The sequence below is a fragment of the Numida meleagris genome, chromosome 17, assembly GCF_002078875.1.
Source record: "Numida meleagris isolate 19003 breed g44 Domestic line chromosome 17, NumMel1.0, whole genome shotgun sequence".
In the NCBI taxonomy this organism is placed as follows: domain Eukaryota; kingdom Metazoa; phylum Chordata; class Aves; order Galliformes; family Numididae; genus Numida; species Numida meleagris.
In genome coordinates, this window is record NC_034425.1 from 4,366,460 (window position 1) to 4,388,439 (window position 21,980).

The following is a 21,980-nucleotide window of genomic DNA, read 5'->3' on the forward strand; positions in this document are numbered from 1 at the left end:
CCTCCCCCCCCTCCCGCGGAGCGGCTCCGGCGGGCAGGGGCTGGCATCACCCCGGGGCCGGCTCAGGGCGGCACTGCCCCGGCTCTCATTGGACTGCGGCGAGGAGTAAACCGTCAGCCCATGTGGCGTGGCCGCCGGAGGTGGTGGCTGCTTAAATAGCGGTGGGAGCTAGAGGGAGACAGTGAGGAGAGCGCGGAGCATCGGCCGTGCGCAGCCCGGCACCGGCCGCCGCCGCAGCGCCCGAGTCCCCCCGCAGAGCCCGCCCCGCCCGGATCCTCGCGGCACGAAGCCCTCCGCGCTACGCAGGTACCGGCGGACGCGGCCGGGATCGCTGCGGCCTCCGCCCCTTCCTCAGCGCCCCGCGGCCGCGCCGGCACGGCTTTGTGCGGTCCCTCCCCCGGAGGACGAGAAGGTTCCGCGCAGCCGCCTCGTGGTTCCCGGTTCCTCCATCCCGGCCCGGCGCGGCCCTCTCTGCCGCGGCCCAACGCGGCGGGGCGGTGCGGCTGGGGGCCGAGCCGCTGCATTGTGGTGCCGGCGCTCGGCCATCTTGGCGGCGGGCGGAAAGCCTCACCGGGGCGGGCCGGGCCGGGCCGCGGGCAGAGCAGAGCAGGGCAGGGCAGGCAGCGAGGGCCGCTCGCCCTTGTGCCGGCGATGCGCGGGGGGAGATGCGGAGGGAGCGGCGGCCCCGGGGGTGGGCGGCCTCCGCGGCGCTGTGCGGGCCCGGGGCGGTGCGCGCTGCGCCCCCCGCGAGGTGGGGAAGGCTGCGAGAGGAGAGTTCGGTGTGCGCGGCTCTCGGGGAGGCTCAGATAGGTGCAGCTTCCCCCCCCTCCCCTCCTACCCCCCCCTTTTTATAACCCATTGATTGTACCTCGCTCTGGTTTGGATGCTGTGGTTCCGCCCGGGATGTGATTGTTGCCTTCTTCCTTCTGCTGTTCTCGCTGAGATTTCATTTTCCTTCCCACGTTCCTCCCCTGGCATAGGGGGAGCAACCTCGCTGTACCCTTCCAGCTACGGAGCACGGGTTTTCCCCTGCTCTCAGCTTTATTATAACACTTACACTGAAAGGAGCTGTGTTACGCCCATTTACATTAACAATCTCCTGTGGAAAGAGGTGTCAGAGCCTTTAAAAACAAAAGGAAAGAAAGAAATCTCGATCCACTGGAACAAAGGGTGAACCCTCTGAGCTCTGTGCTTCTTGAAGCAAACTGGGAATCGTGGCACACGTTGAAAGGCCGCGTTTAGTGAGTGAGTTTGGAGGACAAAGGCTCTACAGGAAGAGCAGTTACAAAGAGGTATTTCCAAAAAAAAATTATGGTATAGTGGTACTGGGGACTTCAGTCCCCAGTCTAATCATTGGGAAATCAACAGGGCTGTGCTGATTCTGTGAATGTAACCTCACCTGCCTTTCTTGCCTAGCAGTCCTGAACCTGGCTGTGTTTCCAGCCAAGGAGTGCTGTTTTGAATACAAAAACACGCCACTGCTTTTCCAGTTGTCTCGTGGCCGATGGTACGGATCCTGCCTGCAAGCAGGAAGGGACAGTGAAAAGGTCTTTGTGAAGTTGAAGCTGTGATGCACAGATTGACATCAGCGAAACAAAATGAAAAGCATTCCCTGTTTTGCTTCTGTTCTGTGGAGTTTTATTTTTGGAGACGGGCCTTACAGCTCCCTGCAAGAGACGCTCCTGGGAAATGGTAGTTTTGATCGTACCTTTTATGAATGATAATTGGAGATTAGGAAAGCTGGGTTAGGACGCGGTCAGGTTTACGAGCTAAGGAAACAAACCTTTGGTCGCTGTCTGTGCTGAAGGAGCAGTTGGAGATCCCAGCAGGTCAGAGCTGCCTGGAGTTGGTGGCACAGAACTGGCGCTGAGGATTCCGTTCCATCACAGTGGCAGCCATCAAAATAAGACTGAAATAAATAAAAGTGGTTTGTTCCTGCCTGCTGTGCGTTGGGCAAGACAAGATTTGTGGGCTCTTCTTTTGTTGTCTCTTCGCACTTTCTTCCTCCCTCCCAGTGACTCTTACTTAACTCTAGGTGAACGTAGGTAGAGCAGAATAAGAAAGGTGTTCTCATTGAAGATTGGTGAGTTGGGTATGAGAGGGAGACCAAGCTGTCCTCTCCTTTTTCCTCTCCTACAGTCTCAGCTGTAGAGCCGCTAGAGATGGTGGTAACAATGATTAACGCTTTTCTTCCTGGTTTAGAGTACTGGAACAAGCCCGCCTTGTCAGGCAGCCAATGTGGGAGGCAGATAACCAGAGCACAAGTGTAAAATGATGAAAGTTGTTACTAGTCGATAACACCAGAAGGGATGGTTAGTTATTACTAGTCTCAAATGGAATGAGTCAGCAATGCAATATCGTTGCAAAAAAAGATATTGTGTAAATCCAGTGAGGTGATAGTTTGTGCCTAAACGAGGTTACTGCCAGTACCTTGAAGGGCTTAGTGTTTTGCCTGTGAGAACCACAGGGAAAACAGGAGAAAATGGATGCCGGGTGTCTGACTGGATCCAGCAAAACACAGCCTTAAGAAACTGGAGAATCCCGTTTATCACTCCGTCTTCCTTGGTCTCCTTTCCTGACCCGTTGCTGTTCACCTTGCTTCTCAAATGTAATGGGAATGATTCCTTATGTATATTTCCTGTTATCAAATCTCCTTTCCAAAAGAAGGGAAAAAAAAAAGCTGTAGAAAGAATTTTCTTTCCCGGTACTATGTCAGCGGCTTCAAACACTCTGTCCTGTCTGTCATCTAAAAAGGGATCTGTAGAAACGAATGAGCGTTCGGTGAACGGAAGCACTGGAATGTACCATCTGGGGACAATGTCAGACATTATCATAGCACACCTGTTCATTGCCTGTTGGTGAAAGAAGTCCGAAGACATCACGGATAGCTGTAACATCTGCTTGAATTGCTGTTTGATCAAGGGTTGCTTCACTCATGATATCTCTTCCCACTAGTTTTCCACAGTAAACCACCTCTACTGTCTACCACTAAGTCCATAACTCGTATGTTGTCCTGACAGGCTTCTGGAGCTCTTCGTCCAGTTCTTTGTGTACATAAATCCTTACGTTGTGGTTCTTATTACCCATTTACTCAGCTAAAATTAACTTCTTGGCCTTTATTCTGCATTTTGATTACCACAGCATCTTATTTTTTTTGCTGCCTCTGACACAGTTCTGCTCAGCTGTGCTCATGCCATGCTGGCAAAGAGGGCTTTGCTGATCGGTTCCACTTCTTTGCTGTGTCAGAACAGTGCTGTGTTGGGGTTGGCCATACTTGGATGGAGCTCTTCTGATGCTCCAGGGGAAGGGGCCATTCCAGAAGTGAAGTTTCAGTCTTCTGAAACACGGTATTTCTTCCCTTAGAGATCATCCCCTAGAAAGGTGAGGTGTAGAACTGAACCATTATTGCTTCGTGTGGCTCTTGTATCACACCTGGACTGTAAGCTCCATGCCCCAATCCCTTATTTCTTCGAGGAACTGCTGCATGAGTAGCAGAGCTGTATTCTGTTGAGTCTTCCAAGTACAGTGGTGACCCTAACGGTAGCACTGACCCAATAGAGTTTTGTGAGGGGAGAGCAGAGCAGAGCAGGCTGGGCCCAGCACCACCAGCTTTGCTTTTGGGGTATATTTTCTCATTAAGGTCGTTAAGCACTTGGCCCTTACCATTTCTCTTCTTAAGTGAATGCTCAGTGTGGAATGGGAATGGTGTTGTCTGAGGTATTTAACGCAAGGCTGAGAAATCCCAGATGTCCTTTGGAGAGCACTTTGGGTTTTGCTCCCAAGAGGAGTGGGCTGGGTGAGGTAACAGCTCTTCTGCCTCAGAGCGTTGCATAATTCCGCAGTTACTCCACAGATCTGAATGGAGATAAGGCTGAGGGAAAGAGGAGTGCAAGGGATCCGGCGACATATGGTCTGTGTGCTGCACTGCCATAAAAGCTGGGCGACGCGGAGGGCTGTGCAGTCACCAGGCAGGTGTGATGCTGTGAGCCTTGCGAGGCCTGTTTCTTGCTCAAAAAATCAAGCAATTTCTGAAAGAGGCTGCGAAAACATTTCTAAATGAAACTTCTTGGGTTGGAAAAAGGGCTGTCCATCCGAGTGCTCGTCTGAAGGCACCCAGCGATGCTGTTTGCAGGGGAGGAGATCGAGCACCGGCAGTGCTTCTGGGAAGTGCTGACATGGCCCTATGGAGCATGATCTGCACCAGAAATCAAACGCCAGGTCTTCCATGGCAAAGCATTTCCTTCAGAGCTGTTAAAGCGGACTTACAGCACCCAGCTTTCATTGTGATTTTTTTTTTTCTTTTTTACTTCTTAAAAATCCCACGCGTCAACTCTGGAGGATATTTTCCTCTACTTAGCAGAAGGACTTATGGAAGTATTGTGAATGCTTACTACGTCTTTTGTTCATGTAACCACGTGTGTACGTAGAGGGAAAAGAAATAGATACACATCTCACTTATCTCACTTGTCTGCGTAGGGTCTGCTAACTCTAATGTGAGCTTAACTGGAACATCAGGTTAACTTGCCTTCTCTGTGCTTAGTTAATGCATTTTCAGTGTCATGCAGAATAAGTTGTGTATGTTGACTGCAATGTGAGCTCTCAGTTGGTGCTGTGATCTGGATGGGGCTCTGAGCACTGGTGGAGCTGGGGGTGTCCCTTCTCATTGCAGGGGGTTGGACCAGGTGGCTGTTAGCGGTCCCTTCCAACTCCAGCCATTCCATAGGTGGCCGGTTGTGCTGTGTGGCATGGTGCTTTCTTGTGTGGCGCAGGATGGGCTTTCAGGATGCAGATTCCTTGGGACTGCCACTAAGGTTTTCCCCGATGCAGAATCCAGATCCATTCTGCCAGCTCTTCTTTTCAAGCTGCCCCCTCTGTCCCGTGCACTTGATTCCTCATTCCCAGTCTTCTAAAGTACAGCAGCGCAGAGTTCGGTGCTCTATGAAATGTTTCATATGTAAAACTTCTCCTGTCAGGTATTTAAAACAACGCTAAGCTGCATTGTAACCTTTGTGTGTTTTTCCTTCTGATTTTTTTTTTGCTGTTTTTTGTTGCTTCCTCCACCAGGCTTTTTGATTATCGATTCTTAAGTTAGTATTTCACTTTGGAATGATCGTAGAACTTGTTTTGCTGCTTGCAAGGTTTGCCTTGTAATTATGTATTTTACTATATGTATTTCATAATTTCCCCACCCACCTCTGCTCCAGCATGTTAATCTTTCTTCTCTGCTGACTTCACCAAAGGCTGAGCTGCTCTTTAGAGATAGACCTGTTCCTGTAGGAGCTGCTGGTTCTCAGGGCCCCGCACTCCTTCAGCATCAGTTCTCTCATCCCCACTGTCTCCGTAAATCCTACAGTCCGTTTGATTATTGGGGATATCTTTTTGTACGAGAGGCTCCACGGGCTGTTTCTGTGTGGGTGTTTCCTCCCACCAATCCACTTGTTTGTCACAACATGTTAGGAAGGCAGGAGAGCTATTCTTCTTCTTTGTGAAGTCCTGCAAGTCTTACTGCTTTCTTGGATCTCAGTAACAGGGAGAAGTTCAGAGATGGAAGACGTGGTGATTGCAGGCATAGCAGGAAAGCTGCCGGAATCTGAGAACTTGCAAGAGTTTTGGGAGAACCTGCTGAATGGAGTTGACATGGTCACAGAGGACGATCGGAGGTGGAAACCAGGTGAGCGCTTACTGCCTTTCCTTTCAGAGGAATTATTCTGTGGAAGGAAAAGATTAATCAGATGCAAAAGCCTGCCAGAGCATTTTAATTCACTTCGGATACATGACCAGGGAATCCAGGAACAGAATACGAAAGTTTTAAGTAATGCATTTTACAGTTATGGCTAGTAAGTAAGATGTAGTTTGCTTCCATAGAAAAGCATGCTTCTGGCAGAGCAGCTGTGCAGTGTGAGCCCTGGACCCACTACTGACAGCTGTGGCAATAAGTCTTTTCTGCTGTTTGTCTGGTTCAGAAGTAGCAGGGGGACTCCAGATCTGTGGCTTGTGGCTTTTTAGAATGCTCTTTCCTGTCTGATTGTCCTTCTGAAATCAAGCTGGTGGTTTGCAGAAGTGAAAAGTAGCTTTTGTTTTGGTTCTAACTGGAACCACTGAGTCAGTCTGCTTATGTGCTTGGCACATCTTATCCAAGCACAAATGCTTATTATCAGATAGGTGCCTTTTGCTGCCATATCCAAGACCGTCTTTAAAAGTCACAATTGTTTCTGTTAATGCAGTGTTTTAATTTCCAAACGAGATTAAGAGAGATGAGTGGATAGGTCTTTATGCAGGACTCCAGGTGCTGCAGTGGGAAAATGATGTTTCACATGTAATTGAGAATCGCTGTGGTCATCCCATACTCTGTCTCAGCTGGTAGCTGCTTCTAAACTGTTGTAATCTGTGATGCAGTGTCAAATTTTCCTTCTCAGGAATTTATGGACTGCCCAAAAGAAACGGAAAGCTCAAGGACATAAAAAAATTTGATGCCTCCTTCTTTGGAGTGCACCCCAAACAAGCTCATACAATGGATCCTCAGCTTCGCTTGTTGTTGGAAGTTTCTTATGAAGCTATGTTGGATGGAGGTAAGCGGATGAATGACTGAAGAGGGAGAAGTGTGCTGTATTGCTTCTAGGCAGCAGGCATGCACCTGTGTGATGAGATCACTAATGAGAGAAAGCCCTCGCAATAGAGAGGAGACCAAAGAACTGGTACAAGGGTTAGAACAAAAGCTGTTTTCTCTGGAGCTTGAACTAGGAAATCTACATTGACTGCCAGAAAATCTCTGCTGGTCTCATACAGTGGAACCATTACTACAGAAATATCTGAACGGTCAACAGCATGAGAGCTTTTTGTATGTTGATGTCCCTGCACTCCTGCTCTACTATAATATTCCATAATAGATCCCTTGGTTAAAGGCACAGGGGATAACTGTAGAGCAGAGGAAAAGATGACTCCATGAGAATTCTTATCCATGGTCTGCAGAAAGTTTGCCTGGGGATTGTGCTTCCAGAAGTAGGAACCTCCTTTCTCTTGTTGCCAAGGTCTTAAGCTTTTTAGTTACTTGCCCACAGAGCCAAGTTAATTCTTTGTGTTAATTAGTTTCATGTCTGAACATAAGAAGTCATGGAAAAAGTTTTAACGGCTCACCATTAATGGCAAATTAACACTTCCTGCTCTGCTGCTGAGCCTCAGTCCCAAGGCTTGAATAGTCTGCTTGTCTCCAGGACTCTTGCAGCACAAGGAAGCAGCAGCAGAGATTGGTGCAAGTTGAGTTTTCCGTGCCGTTTTTTAGAGCGTAGTTGTTTGTTGTTCCAACTTGTTGGCTTTTGTGCCCAGGAATTTTTCTTTTCTTTCTTGTGCACCAGATCTGGGCTTTCTCTGTGTACAGAGAGAGGTGTTCATGTGCTCACATGACATACCTTGTGCTGCAGCCTTCTCACTTTGTCTGCTTCTTTTCTTTGCACTAGAAGTTTGATTTTTCGCTTGCCTGAACAACATTTATATCGTTCATAGTTGTACGCTTGTACACAAGACTCTAGCAATGCCCGTCTAAGCTGAAAAGCTATCTCATGTATATACAGGGCACAGTATGTTTTGGCCAATAGCAGTGATCTGCTGGATGTTGTAATAAAAAGATTGAACAAGCAGGAACTCTACAGAAGGTCTGTGATTGAAGCAGGCAGAAGGGTACCTATAAGCAAGAGAGTAATGCTGCAGGCCTGCCTGACAGGGACAATATAAAGCTGTATTTCATGAGTTGGCACCAGCTGTACCTCCCCAGTTTTCCCCTCCTAATGAGTTTGTGAGCTGTAATCCAGTTTCCAATATCCCTGCAGGCATTAATCCAACTACCCTCCGTGGCACAGACACGGGCGTATGGGTTGGTGCAAGTGGCTCAGAAGCTGCTGAAGCCCTTAGCCAAGATCCAGAAGAGCTTTTGGGGTACAGTATGACTGGCTGCCAGCGTGCTATGCTTGCCAACAGGATTTCATACTTTTATGATTTTACAGGTAAGTGCCTCCAGATCAGTCAATACTTGCTGATCAGTAACTGCAATTTCAGCATGGTTGTTCTCTGGGGGAGTGGGATGGGTATGGTGACACAGACTCCTTTAAGATGAAAAGCTATCCTGTAGCTGCTGTGAAGCAGCACATGAGAAGCGAAAACTGTAATGTAACTGTGTGCTGAGAATCATTATAAGGCTTTGTACTTCAGCAGTTGAAGATGGCTGTAGCTGGCATCCATCTGAAAGATGTCAGGAGATCTTTTCCTGCCTTTAGGCTGCTATTTGGTATCGAACTGTAGAAGTCAGCAAAGCCCAGAGGCAAACTGACTGGAATAGGTGACTCTTCTTGAATAAAATGAGAGAAATGGGGGAGGCACCAGCCTGAAATGACTAAAGGTATAGATGTGGCTTGAACTGTGTGTGGATTTGAAGGCAGAGGAATGGGAGTTGTTCTGGAGAGCAGAGATCATGGCAAGGATAGCATGAGGAAGCAGGAGTGATTTTTTTTTTTTCTTTTTCCTTCACTGCTGTGAATGGGGAAGGAGTGTTATTTGTCTACATGATGCTATCATGTCTTTTTATTTGATGGAGATAGAGAAGAAAATGTGAAAGATACCCCTAAAACCAAACTATGTGATTTGTTGTTGTTGTTTTTTGTTAACCCCATACTAATATCTTATTAACTGGCAAGCAGGAGAAGTGATAAACCTTATCTCCTAGTGTGTAAGGATTACCTGTAGTGTTCAGATTACTTAATGCTTATTTTAATGCATTTGTCCTGCAATCCCATCCTGTAGTCTTTGGAGATCAATTCCAAAAAATGAATGGCAAAAAAACTGATTTTTTTTCTCTCCGTTTTTATTTCCTAAGGACCAAGCTTAACTATTGACACAGCCTGCTCCTCCAGTCTCATGGCTCTAGAAAATGCTTATAAAGCAATTCGTCATGGACAGTGCAGTGCAGCCCTGGTAGGAGGGGTCAACATTCTGCTGAAGCCCAACACTTCTGTGCAGTTCATGAAGCTGGGCATGCTTAGTCCTGATGGTGCCTGCAAGGCTTTTGATGTTTCAGGTAAGGCATTACCATGGAAAAATTGCATTGTTGTATGAGATGAACTTATTGCTGAGCCTGTGATGTAATACTGTAGTAACAGTGCAGATAACTGGTCCTGTTGTTCTTAGATGTGCTGCTTGGGACATGAACAGACTTTATCTGTGTTGCATGCTCCCTTAAACCTAGGAAATTACCTGTAGAAAACAAGTTGTATGGTTTATTTCTGTGCCAGAGGGAAGAGAGTTTCCATCCAGAGATGGAAACTTTGTTTTGTTGCTTGTGATGAGAGGTGGACATCAATCTAGGACATAATTTTTTAAACAAATATATCTGTTGTACTTGAAGCAGTAGGTCAGGAGTGAAATGACCTTAGTGCTTGGTGGTTTTACTACTGAACAGACTCATGGTTTGTTCTGTCTCTGTTCTCAGGAAATGGATATTGTCGCTCTGAAGCTGTTGTTGTTGTTCTCTTGACCAAGAGATCTATGGCTAAACGCATCTATGCTACAATAGTCAATGCTGGGAGTAACACTGATGGCTTTAAGGAGCAAGGTAAGTCTTAGTCTCTGTAAAGTGAGATACCTACAGAGCTGTTGGGTCTGCAGTCCTTGTCATCAGAAAAGGAGTGTTGTGGGTTTTCTGTTCATTAGATGTGAGTTTTTCATTGGTGGTTTGTTTTTTTTGTTTGTTTTCAACTTTGGTAATACAAGGTTCAGGACCCTATTTTGTAAAGGAATGAAAGTGGTGAGTAACAGGAGAGTCTTGTTGCCAGCATAGTCTTCCTCAGGATATATCTGCCCAGATAATAGAAATATAAATATTATGACTGGAAGGCTCTTTTTCTGCTATTGTCCTGTTTCTGCTACTCAGGGAGGTGCTGAGGCTCGTGTGTTTTGCTCACTATAAACATAGCGTATTCTCTTAACCAGTCTCTTCCTGTGGTACTCTAAGTCATTGGTTTAGTTCAATTTCTGGTTCTGTGGCTCTTCTTCCTAAGAGCCCAAGAGGCCAATTGTTGCAAAGCCTTGAAAAGGTGTCTCTTTCTTCTGGACCTGGTAGCCCCAACGTATTGAATGGGTGCTAAATCAGAACAGGAAGCTTCTGGTGGGGGAGAGGAATTCATGACAATTTTGGTCCTAGGTGTGACATTCCCATCTGGAGAGATGCAGCAGCAGCTGGTTGGTTCTCTGTACAGAGAATGTGGTGTCAACCCTGGAGATGTGGAGTATGTTGAAGCTCATGGGACAGGCACCAAGGTCAGCACGGGCTTTTTTGGTTTTGGAGTGTTTCTTCCCTCACACCTCTTGCTACACTTTCCTATCAAATTCTTTCTTATTTCAAAATGAAGATGAAGGAACTGCATTTCTTTCTTCTACTTCTGGATTTTACATGGGCCTGTTAGATTTTTCTTTTGTGGCGTGTCCTGAAAGTATGAATCATTCTGATTATTTTCTTGCTAGGTTGGAGATCCGCAGGAAGTAAATGGCATTGTAAATGTCTTCTGCCAATGTGAGAGAGAGCCTCTGTTAATTGGATCAACCAAGTCAAACATGGGTCATCCAGAGCCTGCCTCTGGGCTTGCTGCGTTAGCCAAGGTAACACATGGCTTCTGAGGGAAAGCACAGAGAGCTAAGGGATGTAGGGGGAAGGGGGAGGTTGTAATAACCAAAGATAAAAGTTTGGGGTTTTCAGTGCCAAAAGAGTAGTTAATCCTTTGGGCTGTTTGTCTCCTCTGTCTCTCTTGTGTTGGTGAGCAGCCAAGTGAGTTCTTTGGGATGAGGCTACCAGCTTGAATAACTGATTGTCAGCAACCAACCTACTAACTGCTGCTGAAAGCAGACAGTCATCTTTCAACCATGGCTGCTAAACTGCTTAGCAGAGAGCTAGCTACTGTCCATGCTTAGTTGTTAGCTTTTTATTGATGGCAGTGTATCTGGAAGAGGATAAAGAAGATACGATGTTTTTAGCAGCCAGGAAAGACTTTTCAGCAAGACTGCATACTTTCCAGTAAGGAAGGGTCTGGAAGCTAAGCTTAAAACCACTTAACCACTGACTTTCTGCATGGCCTTAAAACTTGCCTAGGTGAAGTAGGTACTACCTCTGTGACATTAGTGGTGTCAATCTGTGAATGGTCTCTATACAAACAGAAGTGGAGCTGCTTTGTTGTGTGCTACATAGTCATTTATAGAAAAACACTAACAGCAAAAGAACGTCTGTTACAAGAAAATGTGGAGCATAGAGTACTCTGTTCTGCCTTCCAGGTTATTCTTTCTCTGGAACATGGACTGTGGGCTCCAAATCTTCATTTCAATGATCCCAATCCAGATATACCTGCTTTACAAGATGGCTCCTTGAAGGTGGTTTGTAAACCAACGCCGGTGAAAGGTGGCCTCGTCAGCATCAATTCTTTTGGCTTTGGAGGTTCTAATGCTCATGTTATTCTGAGACCAAATGAGAAGAAATGCCAGCCTCTAGAGACTTGTAACTTGCCAAGACTGGTTCAAGTTTGTGGCAGGACACAGGAAGCTGTGGAAATACTCATTGAAGAAAGCAGAAAACATGGAGGATGCAGTCCATTTTTAAGCCTGCTCAGTGATATCTCTGCAGTTCCTGTATCTTCCATGCCCTACAGGGGCTACACACTAGTTGGCACTGAGAGTGACATAACGGAGATACAGCAAGTTCAAGCATCTGGTAGACCACTCTGGTACATCTGCTCAGGTAGGGCCACAGTTCCTGCATTCTTCTGTAATAATGAAGCTTGTGCAGTTAGGTCTTGTGCACTAATGTTGTTTTCTGCTCTTCAGCATGAGGAACTGTCATGCAGTCTTGTGATATGCATAGGAGAACTGTGTTTCTTGTGTTTTAGCTAATCCTTCCAATTTGTCTTCTGGTGGCAGTGAAGTCCAGGAGAATGGGAAAGCACTGCCTAACTTAGAGGGTTTTAGAAATGTGCAATACTTTTATTCTTTGGATTCTTTCACTGCCAAAGCAAGTGTGTGAGGTCCACCCCCTGTCGTGGAATGTTCCCAAAGCACACTTTCTCTGTGTTTTATCCTGCAGGCATGGGAACACAGTGGAAAGGTATGGGCCTGAGCCTTATGAAACTGGATCTGTTTCGCCAGTCTATATTGCGCTCAGATGAGGCTTTGAAGAGCACAGGACTGAAGGTCTCAGACCTGCTTCTGCATGCAGATGAGAATACTTTTGACGACACTGTCCATGCGTTTGTTGGACTAGCTGCTATTCAGGTAAGACTCAAATGCGTGGTGGAAGAAGGGGGTCATGGGCGCAGGAGCACGTTCTGCTAGCGTCTAGTTGGTAATTGGAAGTTTGTGCTGTGCACTTAGCAAATGGTAGACACTTGTTGGAGATCTTGAGGAGGGTGAGTTGCATCCTTGACTGCTTTGGGCGCTGCTGCTTGTAAGATGCTTCCAGTAACATATGTAAACTGATCTGTATGTGTATCTGTGTGTGTGTGTGATGTGGGGTAGTTTCTCTAGGAGACTATGGAATGTCTAAATTTCTGTGTAAATGTCTGTGCCAAGAAGCAAGGCCTTCTAAAACTTGCTCTAAAAATGAGCTGAATGATGTTCAATGAAGTCTCTTCACTTCTGGATGAGTGTCAAAGCAGGATTCATTGTCTCGTAGTAAACTAGGGGTAGAGCTTTTGAAGTGTACTGAAAAGCTGGGCTTGGCTCTTGCTTTGCATGAACATGTTCTTGGCAACCTCCTGTTGTTTGAAATAGCTTCCTAGTGGAAAGGCCCAAACAATGATTCTTGAGATGCTTTGAAATTGAGGCTGGAGCTGCTGTTACTGGGGGGGTAGGGGAAGGGGGAGGGGAAGCAGTGAGGCCAAGAAGGAAGTCTGTACAAAAAAAAAAGTGTTTTTTGTAATGTGCTCAGCATTATTGCTCGCCTTTGTATCCTTACACCTGCTTGGAATAACTGATTCTACTTTTCCTTGCAGATTGCCCAAATTGATGTGCTAAAGGCTGCAGGTCTGCAACCCGATGGGATTTTGGGCCACTCAGTGGGAGAACTAGCTTGTGGCTATGCAGATAATTCCTTAAGTCATGAAGAAGCTGTTCTTGCTGCTTATTGGCGGGGGCGATGCGTGAAAGAGGCCAAATTGCCCCCAGGAGGGATGGCTGCTGTCGGTAGGTACACACTAAGTGTGTGCTTGTGCCTCCTAAAGCTTAGGAAGAAGCTTTCTCCTGGTCAAGCTGTACTCAGTGTTTCTGTAAATCTCGCTGTTTGGTCCGCTACTGAGGGTTGTCTTGGTCTTTGAACCCATCAGTTTGTCCTCTGTGGCTTTATGATGACTTAAATGTTTAAAAATAAGATGGCCATTGGTATCATAAAAATAGAGAACAATGATACTGCAGTGGTCACTTAAAAACTGAAGCACTTCAGAGAAAAGCTGTTGCAGGTCTAATGCATTCTAATGAATTTGACTATATTACTCGTTGGAATCTTGGGTTTCTTATTTTAACCAGTGCTATAAAGGACAACCTACTTAACTCAGCATTATTTTGCTCAGTATTAAAGACATTACATTTTATCACAGATCTTAGTGTGCTGCATGCATGTAATGTTTTTCATAATCAGGCTTTGAATTCAAGCTCCTACTGCGACTTGTATCTATGTAATATATGGCCAGATCCTGCACACGTTAAGCTAGCTTAAGCCAGTTTAGAGCTGTTTGGCCATCACTTCTGCCAGCTTCCTCAGCACTTGAGAGTGCACACCATCAGGGCCTGTGGATTTGTATGTGAGTTTGCCTAGGTGGCCTCTAACTAGAGTCTCCTCAACCAAGAGATGTCCCGAAGATTCACCTTCTCTTCTTGTGCTCAATATCCCAGTGGTAAAAAGTGATAAAGCCATGAGATCAATATCCTTTGCTTTCGTAGAGTCACTTTTGTGTAGAAGGAGGACATCTGACTTAAGTGCGGTGATCGTGCAGTTCAGATTGCCTCCCCTCGTGAGGCTCACTGCTTGAAATCCTTGTTTTGCCCCCAAACTCTTCTTCTGCAGGTCTGACATGGGAGGAATGTAAGCAGCGCTGTCCTCCAGGTGTGGTACCAGCCTGTCACAACTCTGAGGATACTGTCACTATTTCGGGGCCTCTGGTAAGCATGGAACTGATACAGTGCACACCACATCTGTGAGTGGAGCCTTGGAAGTTCTAGTTTGGAGAAAACATAAAGCTGAGTTAAGGCTCAGCTGCCTGGAAGGAGAAGCAGTGTTAAAATGGTGGGAGGGGACGTGGTGCTTAAACACTCCAGATTTCTCTTAGGGGAAGTGATGTTATTGCTTCCATAAGCTAGTAATTATGGATTGCTGAATATTCATATAGCCATAGGCATAATGAGTGATGATGCTAAGGACAATAACCTTATTACACGTACAACTACCCTTAAGTGGCAAGTATTAGCGGGTATAAAGGGAGTACAGCGATTCTAATGCATACCAAACATGTTGTGAGCTGTTATTTTTACTTATCTTATATTCTTCTCAGGACTCCGTGGCTGAGTTTGTAACCAAACTGAAGAAAGACGGCGTGTTTGCAAAGGAGGTGCGCAGCGCTGGAGTTGCATTTCATTCCTATTACATGGCATCCATTGCACCAGCACTGCTCAGTGCACTGAAAAAGGTAATATTGATGAATCACTGTGTGCTTATGCTGGGGTACCTGCATTTCAGGGTTGGTGGTATTGAGTTAAGAGGTCTCCTTTCCTCAAGAGGGGAAGGAAAATGCTCAAAGAGCATTTGTGAGACTTAAGGTTTGAAGTCTTATCACCTTAAGCAGAAGGATGACCTCAACAATCAAGATAAGAAAAATGTCCCACGAGAGGGGAGTGAGGGCTGCTCGCTTTTGCCTGTCTTACTGTTGACCTGTGACCTGTAACTCTTCCTCCTGTCTCTCTTCCTTGCCTGTCTGCAGGTCATTCCACACCCTAAACCTCGTTCAGCGCGGTGGATCAGTACATCTATCCCTGAATCTCAGTGGCAGAGTGATCTTGCTAGGAATTCCTCTGCAGAATATCACGTGAACAACCTAGTGAATCCTGTGCTGTTCCATGAAGGCCTGAAGCATATTCCAGAGAATGCTGTTGTAGTGGAGATTGCTCCACATGCTCTTTTACAGGTATTGTATTTGATTATGTCGGTGTTGTACTGTATCAGTGCTACTGCAAGGAAAGAGATGGGAGGTATAAGAATCCAAGAATGCTATTTTGTTTTGGTTTGTGGTGGTTTAGTTGTTTGCTTTTTTCCAGAATATTCTTCTTCCAGTACCTGAAGTCTTCCCCAGTTTTAGGGATTTTTGGTTAACAATAAATAAATAGATCCCAACACGCTCTCCCTTTCCTGTCCATGCAGTCAGTTTGTGGCCATCTTTCACTGTCGTGCATTTCAGATAGCTGATAGTTAGCTCTCCAAACTGTGCAGTAAGGAAAATGCATAATTGTTTGGGCCGAATTAAGTGAGTGTGTGCATAAAGCAGGGCAGAGGGGAAAAATTCAAGACTAACAGGCCTTCTCTATGGAATCCAAGGGGCAATTTGCTTGGGAAAGGGAGACTTGTAATTTGGCAGAATGGCATGAATAATATATACTTCCTTGCAGGATATGCGGCTTCTTGGGTGGCTGGAAGGGTATTGTGCTGTGCTGCTTCTTCCCTGTTAAACTGTGCACATTCTAGCACCTGTCGTGGAACTCTTAGAGCAGAAGCAGTGTGAGAAAGCAGTTCCTCTTTAGTGATGAAGGAGGAGGGAAAGGGGGAAATCAGAGACGAAGTAGTAATGCCTTCTACTGGTGACTTCTGAACTCTTCTTGACCAGGCTATCTTGAGGAGAACTTTGAACCCAACTTGCACTATTCTACCTTTGATGAAGAAGGACCACAAAAATAACCTGGAATTCTTCCTAACACAGACTGGAAAGATTCATTTAACTGGGTAAGGAGACTAAGGGAGCAAGGGTGAGTGTGCTATCAGAGAATTCAAGCCTCCTCTTTAGCATATGTGTCCTCACGAGTATTGAAATACTCTTTCAACAAACTTAGGGAAAGAAACAGGTTTTACATCTACGCTTTACATATTTCATATGCTCGCTTAGGAAACATTGCCTTGGGTTAGAGGCTGTTTAGGCTGGGAAGATACCTTTCAAAGAGAAGTCCCATTCCTGAGGCCTGGAAACCCGGAACTGGCTCTTAGAAATAAACTTTGCATCTCACAGACTGTTAGAATTACAAATCTGGCTGCTGTAAATGTGGAACTCCTGGAGATGTCTCAGATGGGGAGCCCAAGAACGATTACTGTCTGACCTTTAAGTAACATGATCAGACTTTTTTTAAATTATTTTTTTCCCCTCCAATTGTCTTAATCCTTTTTGTCTTTGTAGGATAAATGTTCTTGGAAATAACTTGTTCCCACCTGTGGAATACCCTGTCCCTGTGGGAACACCCCTTATTTCTCCACATATCAAATGGGACCACAGCCAGGACTGGGATGTTCCAAAAGCTGAAGACTTTCCCTCAGGTTCCAAAGGGTCTGCATCTGCTTCAGTCTACAATATTGGTATGTTTGTCTGTGGTGGTGGTTGTTGTTGTTGTTTTCCTGCTTCGCTTCTGGTAGGAAAAGAGGTAGTGGCCTCAAGTTGCACCAGAAGAGGTTGAGGTTGGGTATTAGGAAAGAAATTATTCTCAGAAAGAGTGGTAATGCGTTGAAACTGGCTGCCCAGGGAGGTGTTGTATCACCATCCCTGGAGGGGTTCAGGAAATATGGAAATGTGGCACTTAAGGACATAGGTTAGTGGTCGTAGTGGTGGGTTGACAGTTTGATTTGATGGTCTTTGAGATGTATTCCAACTTTAATGATTCGATGATTGTTATAAAACTAGGAGAAGAATACTTTGAGGATACTCAGCATTCTTGAAGCCATATTCTGAAGCCTAATGTTGTTTTTTTTTTTAATTTCAAAAAGACTGGATCTAATTCTGAAATGGGATACATGAATATGAAGAGAGAAGGAAATTGTCCTGTTTTGGACTGACAGCAGCTATAAGAGCTGCTTGTTTTCAAGCAGGATTGCTGGGGGAAACCACTAGAATCTCTTACAGAAGTTGAGGGTGAATGATCTCCTCATTTGCAAGATTTTAATGTTTACACTGCTCTTTTTTCTTTCACAGATGTGAGTCCTGACTCTCCTGACCATTACTTGGTTGGTCATTGCATTGATGGCAGAGTCCTGTACCCAGCAACTGGGTACTTAGTGCTGGCTTGGCGAACTCTGGCACGATCTCTTGGCATGGTCATGGAGCAAACAGCTGTTATGTTTGAAGAAGTTACAATCCATCAGGCAACTATCCTTCCCAAAAAGGGTAAGTGAGAGATGCTGACACAACTGCAAAACTGCAATGAAAGGAGTGGAAGGAAAAAGTGCAAAAATGCAAAGAGAAAGTGAAGAGGGACATAGGGGGAAGAATAAAAGGAAGAGTAAAACATGACTAAACAAAGGAGTGAATTCATATAGTCAAGTAGCACATCTTATTGCCGTCTCTATTCCTTGTTGTGTGGAATGAGTCTGGAAGTGGTGCTGGAGGATGGAGGAAATGCATGACCTCACAGTACTGTCTTCCTCGATGTTTCTTGCAGGATCAACGCAGCTGGAAGTACGAATCATGCCTGCTTCTCACAGCTTTGAAGTGTCAGGGAATGGGAATTTGGCTGTGAGTGGTAAGTGAAAGAAGTGTGTGTTCATGGCCCGGACTACTCAAATTCCTTATGTGTGCACACTGATGATTCTTATTCTTGCCACTGTGTCCATCAGGGAAGATCTCCCTCCTGGAAAATGATGCTCTGAAGAATTTCCATAACCAGCTAGCTGACTTCCAGACTCAAGTAAACGTGACTACAAAGTCTGGCCTCTTGATGGAAGATGTTTACCAAGAGCTGCATCTTCGTGGATATAACTATGGACCAACTTTTCAGGGTGTTCTGGAATGCAACAGTGAAGGTGAATTTACTTCCTATAGAAGAAAGAGTGAACATGGTTACTGTGCAGTGAGGAATATTTGATCTTTTTGATTCGGTTTGTATTAATCATCCACCTAACTGTGCTTTATGGAGTAATTATATTTTTAGTGTGATAATGGAGAACAATTAAATGTTTGACAGGGCATTAGGAAAGCTGTTACTTCCAATGTAGAACTGATTATTGGAGTGTACAGGGGAAGCTGGGTGCATACAGCAGACTGTAGTCGATAAGCAGCTTCTCACATCTACTGAATGATATCACAGTCAGGCTTCCCCTTCCTCTTCTTTTGCAGGAAGTGCAGGGAAAGTTCTGTGGAATGGCAACTGGGTAACCTTCCTTGACACCCTGCTACACATGATAGTCTTAGCTGAGACTGGGCGCAGTCTACGCTTGCCCACCAGGATTCGCTCAGTGTACATTGACCCAGTGCTTCATCAAGAACAAGTGTACCAGTACCAGGACAACATAGAAGGTAACATCTTCTGTGCTTGGGCTTTTACCCATTGCTTCAAGTGCTGTGTGTATGAATGTTTGACTTCCTATTAAGTAGGATGGACTGAAGGGGCCCCTCTTATTCTCCAACCTATTCTACAGATCCCTCTGTAACAGTCTGACGCAGCACCCGCTGCTCTTATGATCACCTTGAATAAAGTCCTTAAAATGTTTGATGCAAACTTACGTTTATTTCCTGTCTTTCAGCTTTTGATGTTGTTGTTGACCGCTGTCTTGATAGCCTCAAAGCAGGAGGTGTTCAGATCAATGGTCTTCATGCCTCTGTGGCACCACGGCGACAACAGGAACGAACCTCTCCCACTCTGGAAAAATTCTCCTTTGTTCCCTATATTGAGAGTGACTGTTTGTCTTCCAGTGCCCAGCTTCATGCCTACCTGGAGCACTGCAAAGGTAGGGTGGGGTTGGTTTGTTTTCACACTAGAGGAATCTTCCAGCCTGCCAGATTTGAAAGAAACTGTTCATACCACTTCAGTCCTTAGAACACTTAAGAAATAGTGTTGGTCTCCATGCAAGACTTCAGCAAGAGTCCTATGTCTATATGCTTGCTAGAAATTAAAAGCTGCTTCTGCTTCAGGTAACTCTAGAATGTGAGTGGGAGTAAAGCTGATACACATGGGCATCCACCCTTCTGTAACAGTCAGTGTGCCAGGTAGCAGATTGCTCCCTGTAAACAGAGAGGCAGAAATCTTCTTCATAGAGAAATCCAGTCTTACTTCAGGTGTTGTTAAGAAAGCCTATTTCCTCAAGTTTCTGGCTTTCTTTTGTTGTTTTTTTTCCTATTAACTGCATGGACGGGTCAGGTGACATGTCTGTTCCCATTTAGTTGTGAGCACAAGAGTGTATCCAAGGAGGAAAAGTGTTTTGGTGAGACATGCTAAAGAAAGTTTGTGTTTGCCACAAGAATAGAATCAAAAGAGTCTTAGTCTGTGGTGAAACCAGTAGCATAGAGCAGTGCACTTTGGATGGGGAGACATCTGCTGTGCCCAGCTCATCACCTTCTTAAGTGTATCTTTGTCAAAGGGGAGGAAAGATTGACTATGAGCTTTCTTTTCTTTGGGTTTGTGGGGTGATTTATTTTGGGGGGGGGGAGGGAAGGAGAGGACGTTGGGGTTTTTGCTATATCTAGAGTCAGTATTTTTAGTGTTCTAAGCTGGTGAGGTGACTTTTTACTTCTCCCTTGACTTGGCAAACAACTCTTTCTCTTTTTCTTCTCCTAAACGTTCCAATACTGTCCCCAGAGCTCTTATTTTATTTTTAATGCTGTTGCTGATTTCATTCAAGACAAGCTGTTTTTCATCTGTTTGTGAAGCAAGAAGTCATCTTCTAACTTTTGTATCTGTGGAAACGTAGGATTTTCCTCCACAACTGCCTAAAGCTCTCACGCATCAGGGACTTTGTTAGTTACCTTCTCTTAGTTGGAGCCTTTCCTTGGGTAGTTTTGGTGGTTTAGATTGCCTTGGCGTTAGCCTGCTTGTCTGGGGGCTGCAGCTGCTGTGTGATCTGTGATTATGAGCAGGTGCAGAAGCACGCACTGTGCCTTTGTGACTAGGCTGATATGAGGTACTGTGACTTGTGCTGCTGGTCAGCAAGTGTAGTAAAAGCAGGAGGGACACTCTCCTCCAAAGGAGGAAAAGAATCTTCTGAAAATGTGACTCCTCCTTTCTTTCTTTCTTCTATTCCGTAGGCCTGATCCAGAAATTACAAGCAAAGATGGCATTGCACGGTGTCAAACTAGTTTTCCATGGCCTAGAAACCAAAGGGGCTGCTACAGAGTCCTCACCCACCCAGAAGGGACTTCAGCATATCCTTACTGAAATCTGCCGTCTGGAACTGAATGGAAACCTACATTCTGAGCTGGAGCAGATTGTGACTCAGGAGAAAATGCACCTCCAGGATGATCCCCTTCTCAATGGCTTGCTGGATTCTTCAGAGTTGAAGACTTGCCTGGATGTGGCAAAGGAGAACACAACCAGTCACAGGATGAAGATAGTCGAGGTTAGCTGGAAGCCTGGGGTGGGACCATAGCTGGTGTTTTCAGGCCTCCCAGTAACCTAACATTACTTCTGTTGTTCCAATTATAATTCTGAATATTGTTCGTTTTTCATCTTGATGTCCTCTCTCCCTATCCTTTGTCTTCTCACAGGCTCTGGCAGGAAGTGGACGTCTGTTCTCTCATGTCCAGAGTATTCTGAATACTCAGCCCCTGTTGCAGCTGGACTACATTGCCACTGACTGCACCCTTGAAGCTTTTTCAGCTAATGAAACAGAGCAACACGATGCTGGAATCTCCTTTAGCCAGTGGGATCCATCTAGCCTTCCCTCTGGAAATCTGACCAATGCTGACCTGGTTGTATGCAACTGTTCAACAAATGTTCTAGGGAACGCATCTGAAATTATCTCCAACTTAGCAGCTGCAGTGAATGAAGGAGGGTTTATTTTGCTGCACACCCTTCTTAAAGAGGAAACTCTTGGAGAAATTGTCAGCTTCCTTACAAGTCCAGACCTACAGCAGAAGCACAGCTTCCTGTCTCAGGTAAACGTCCTGGAAGCTCAAATACTTTCTCAGTGGTTAGTCTGCAGTCTACCACTTGCAAGCTTTATTGTGGTAAATGTTAAGATGTTGCTTTATGTTGAGGCTCCCTGTAGGAATATATAGAAGGAACGCATTCAAATCCTGTGCAGGATTTGGCAGAATGGTTACTACTGTTTTTTTGCATATCTGGTTCTTAGCTAAGACTAGTATCCTAGCTGGGTCTTTGAGATGCTTGTATTACTGCATTCTGAGGATATTTTAGGGAAGATGGAATAGTCTAGACACAAGATAAAATAGTCTAATACAAATCGAATACATATTAGTACTGAGGCAGCACAATGCTGATGCCAGGATGTCAGCAGAGGCATGGAAGTGGTGGGCAGCCTGTTGTTCCTGGCAAAGTAGTTTTTGGGGAGACTTGGCATGGAGTACAGGTGGTGGCTTGTAGTTTTAATTGATTTTATTTTTTTACTTTCCTGTTAATTGTGGTTGTACTTGATTTGACAGGCGCAGTGGGAGGAGTTATTCAGCAAGGCCTCACTGAATCTGGTTGCAATGAAGAGATCTTTCTTTGGCTCAGTTATTTTTCTGTGTCGGCGGCAGTCCCCTGCCAAAACACCCGTTTTTCTGCCAGTAGATGACACTCATTATAAGTGGGTTGAATCCTTAAAGGTGAGAATTCCTGTGTTTGGGTTACTTGGCTTTCCAAATCTTTACACTTTCTTAATGACATTTAATTTAGCAGTGTTATGAGGGGAGAGAAGGAGGTGGTGGGAGGGAAGGAGAAAAAGAGTTTGTGGTTGTTCAGTTGCTTCTTCTTGAAATGCAACTTACTCATCTCTGCCTTGA

General features: G+C 45.3%; 1 protein-coding gene across 1 annotated transcript in view; it reads left to right on the forward strand.

The window, feature by feature from the left end:
* Nucleotides 31–21,980, forward strand: part of FASN (fatty acid synthase) — a 37,029-nt gene continuing 15,079 nt past the window's right edge. The window contains exons 1-24 of the mRNA XM_021414734.1: nucleotides 31–306; nucleotides 5,525–5,671; nucleotides 6,417–6,569; nucleotides 7,824–7,997; nucleotides 8,864–9,064; nucleotides 9,476–9,598; nucleotides 10,187–10,302; nucleotides 10,507–10,641; nucleotides 11,308–11,767; nucleotides 12,110–12,297; nucleotides 13,017–13,206; nucleotides 14,084–14,178; nucleotides 14,568–14,702; nucleotides 14,994–15,197; nucleotides 15,891–16,006; nucleotides 16,452–16,627; nucleotides 17,238–17,429; nucleotides 17,704–17,784; nucleotides 17,879–18,064; nucleotides 18,378–18,557; nucleotides 18,785–18,988; nucleotides 20,283–20,593; nucleotides 20,742–21,131; nucleotides 21,639–21,803. Coding sequence (XP_021270409.1) covers nucleotides 5,545–5,671; nucleotides 6,417–6,569; nucleotides 7,824–7,997; nucleotides 8,864–9,064; nucleotides 9,476–9,598; nucleotides 10,187–10,302; nucleotides 10,507–10,641; nucleotides 11,308–11,767; nucleotides 12,110–12,297; nucleotides 13,017–13,206; nucleotides 14,084–14,178; nucleotides 14,568–14,702; nucleotides 14,994–15,197; nucleotides 15,891–16,006; nucleotides 16,452–16,627; nucleotides 17,238–17,429; nucleotides 17,704–17,784; nucleotides 17,879–18,064; nucleotides 18,378–18,557; nucleotides 18,785–18,988; nucleotides 20,283–20,593; nucleotides 20,742–21,131; nucleotides 21,639–21,803 — 4,302 coding nt within the window. The 5' untranslated portion in view covers nucleotides 31–306; nucleotides 5,525–5,544. The remainder of the gene's footprint in view (nucleotides 307–5,524; nucleotides 5,672–6,416; nucleotides 6,570–7,823; nucleotides 7,998–8,863; nucleotides 9,065–9,475; nucleotides 9,599–10,186; nucleotides 10,303–10,506; nucleotides 10,642–11,307; nucleotides 11,768–12,109; nucleotides 12,298–13,016; nucleotides 13,207–14,083; nucleotides 14,179–14,567; nucleotides 14,703–14,993; nucleotides 15,198–15,890; nucleotides 16,007–16,451; nucleotides 16,628–17,237; nucleotides 17,430–17,703; nucleotides 17,785–17,878; nucleotides 18,065–18,377; nucleotides 18,558–18,784; nucleotides 18,989–20,282; nucleotides 20,594–20,741; nucleotides 21,132–21,638; nucleotides 21,804–21,980) is intronic.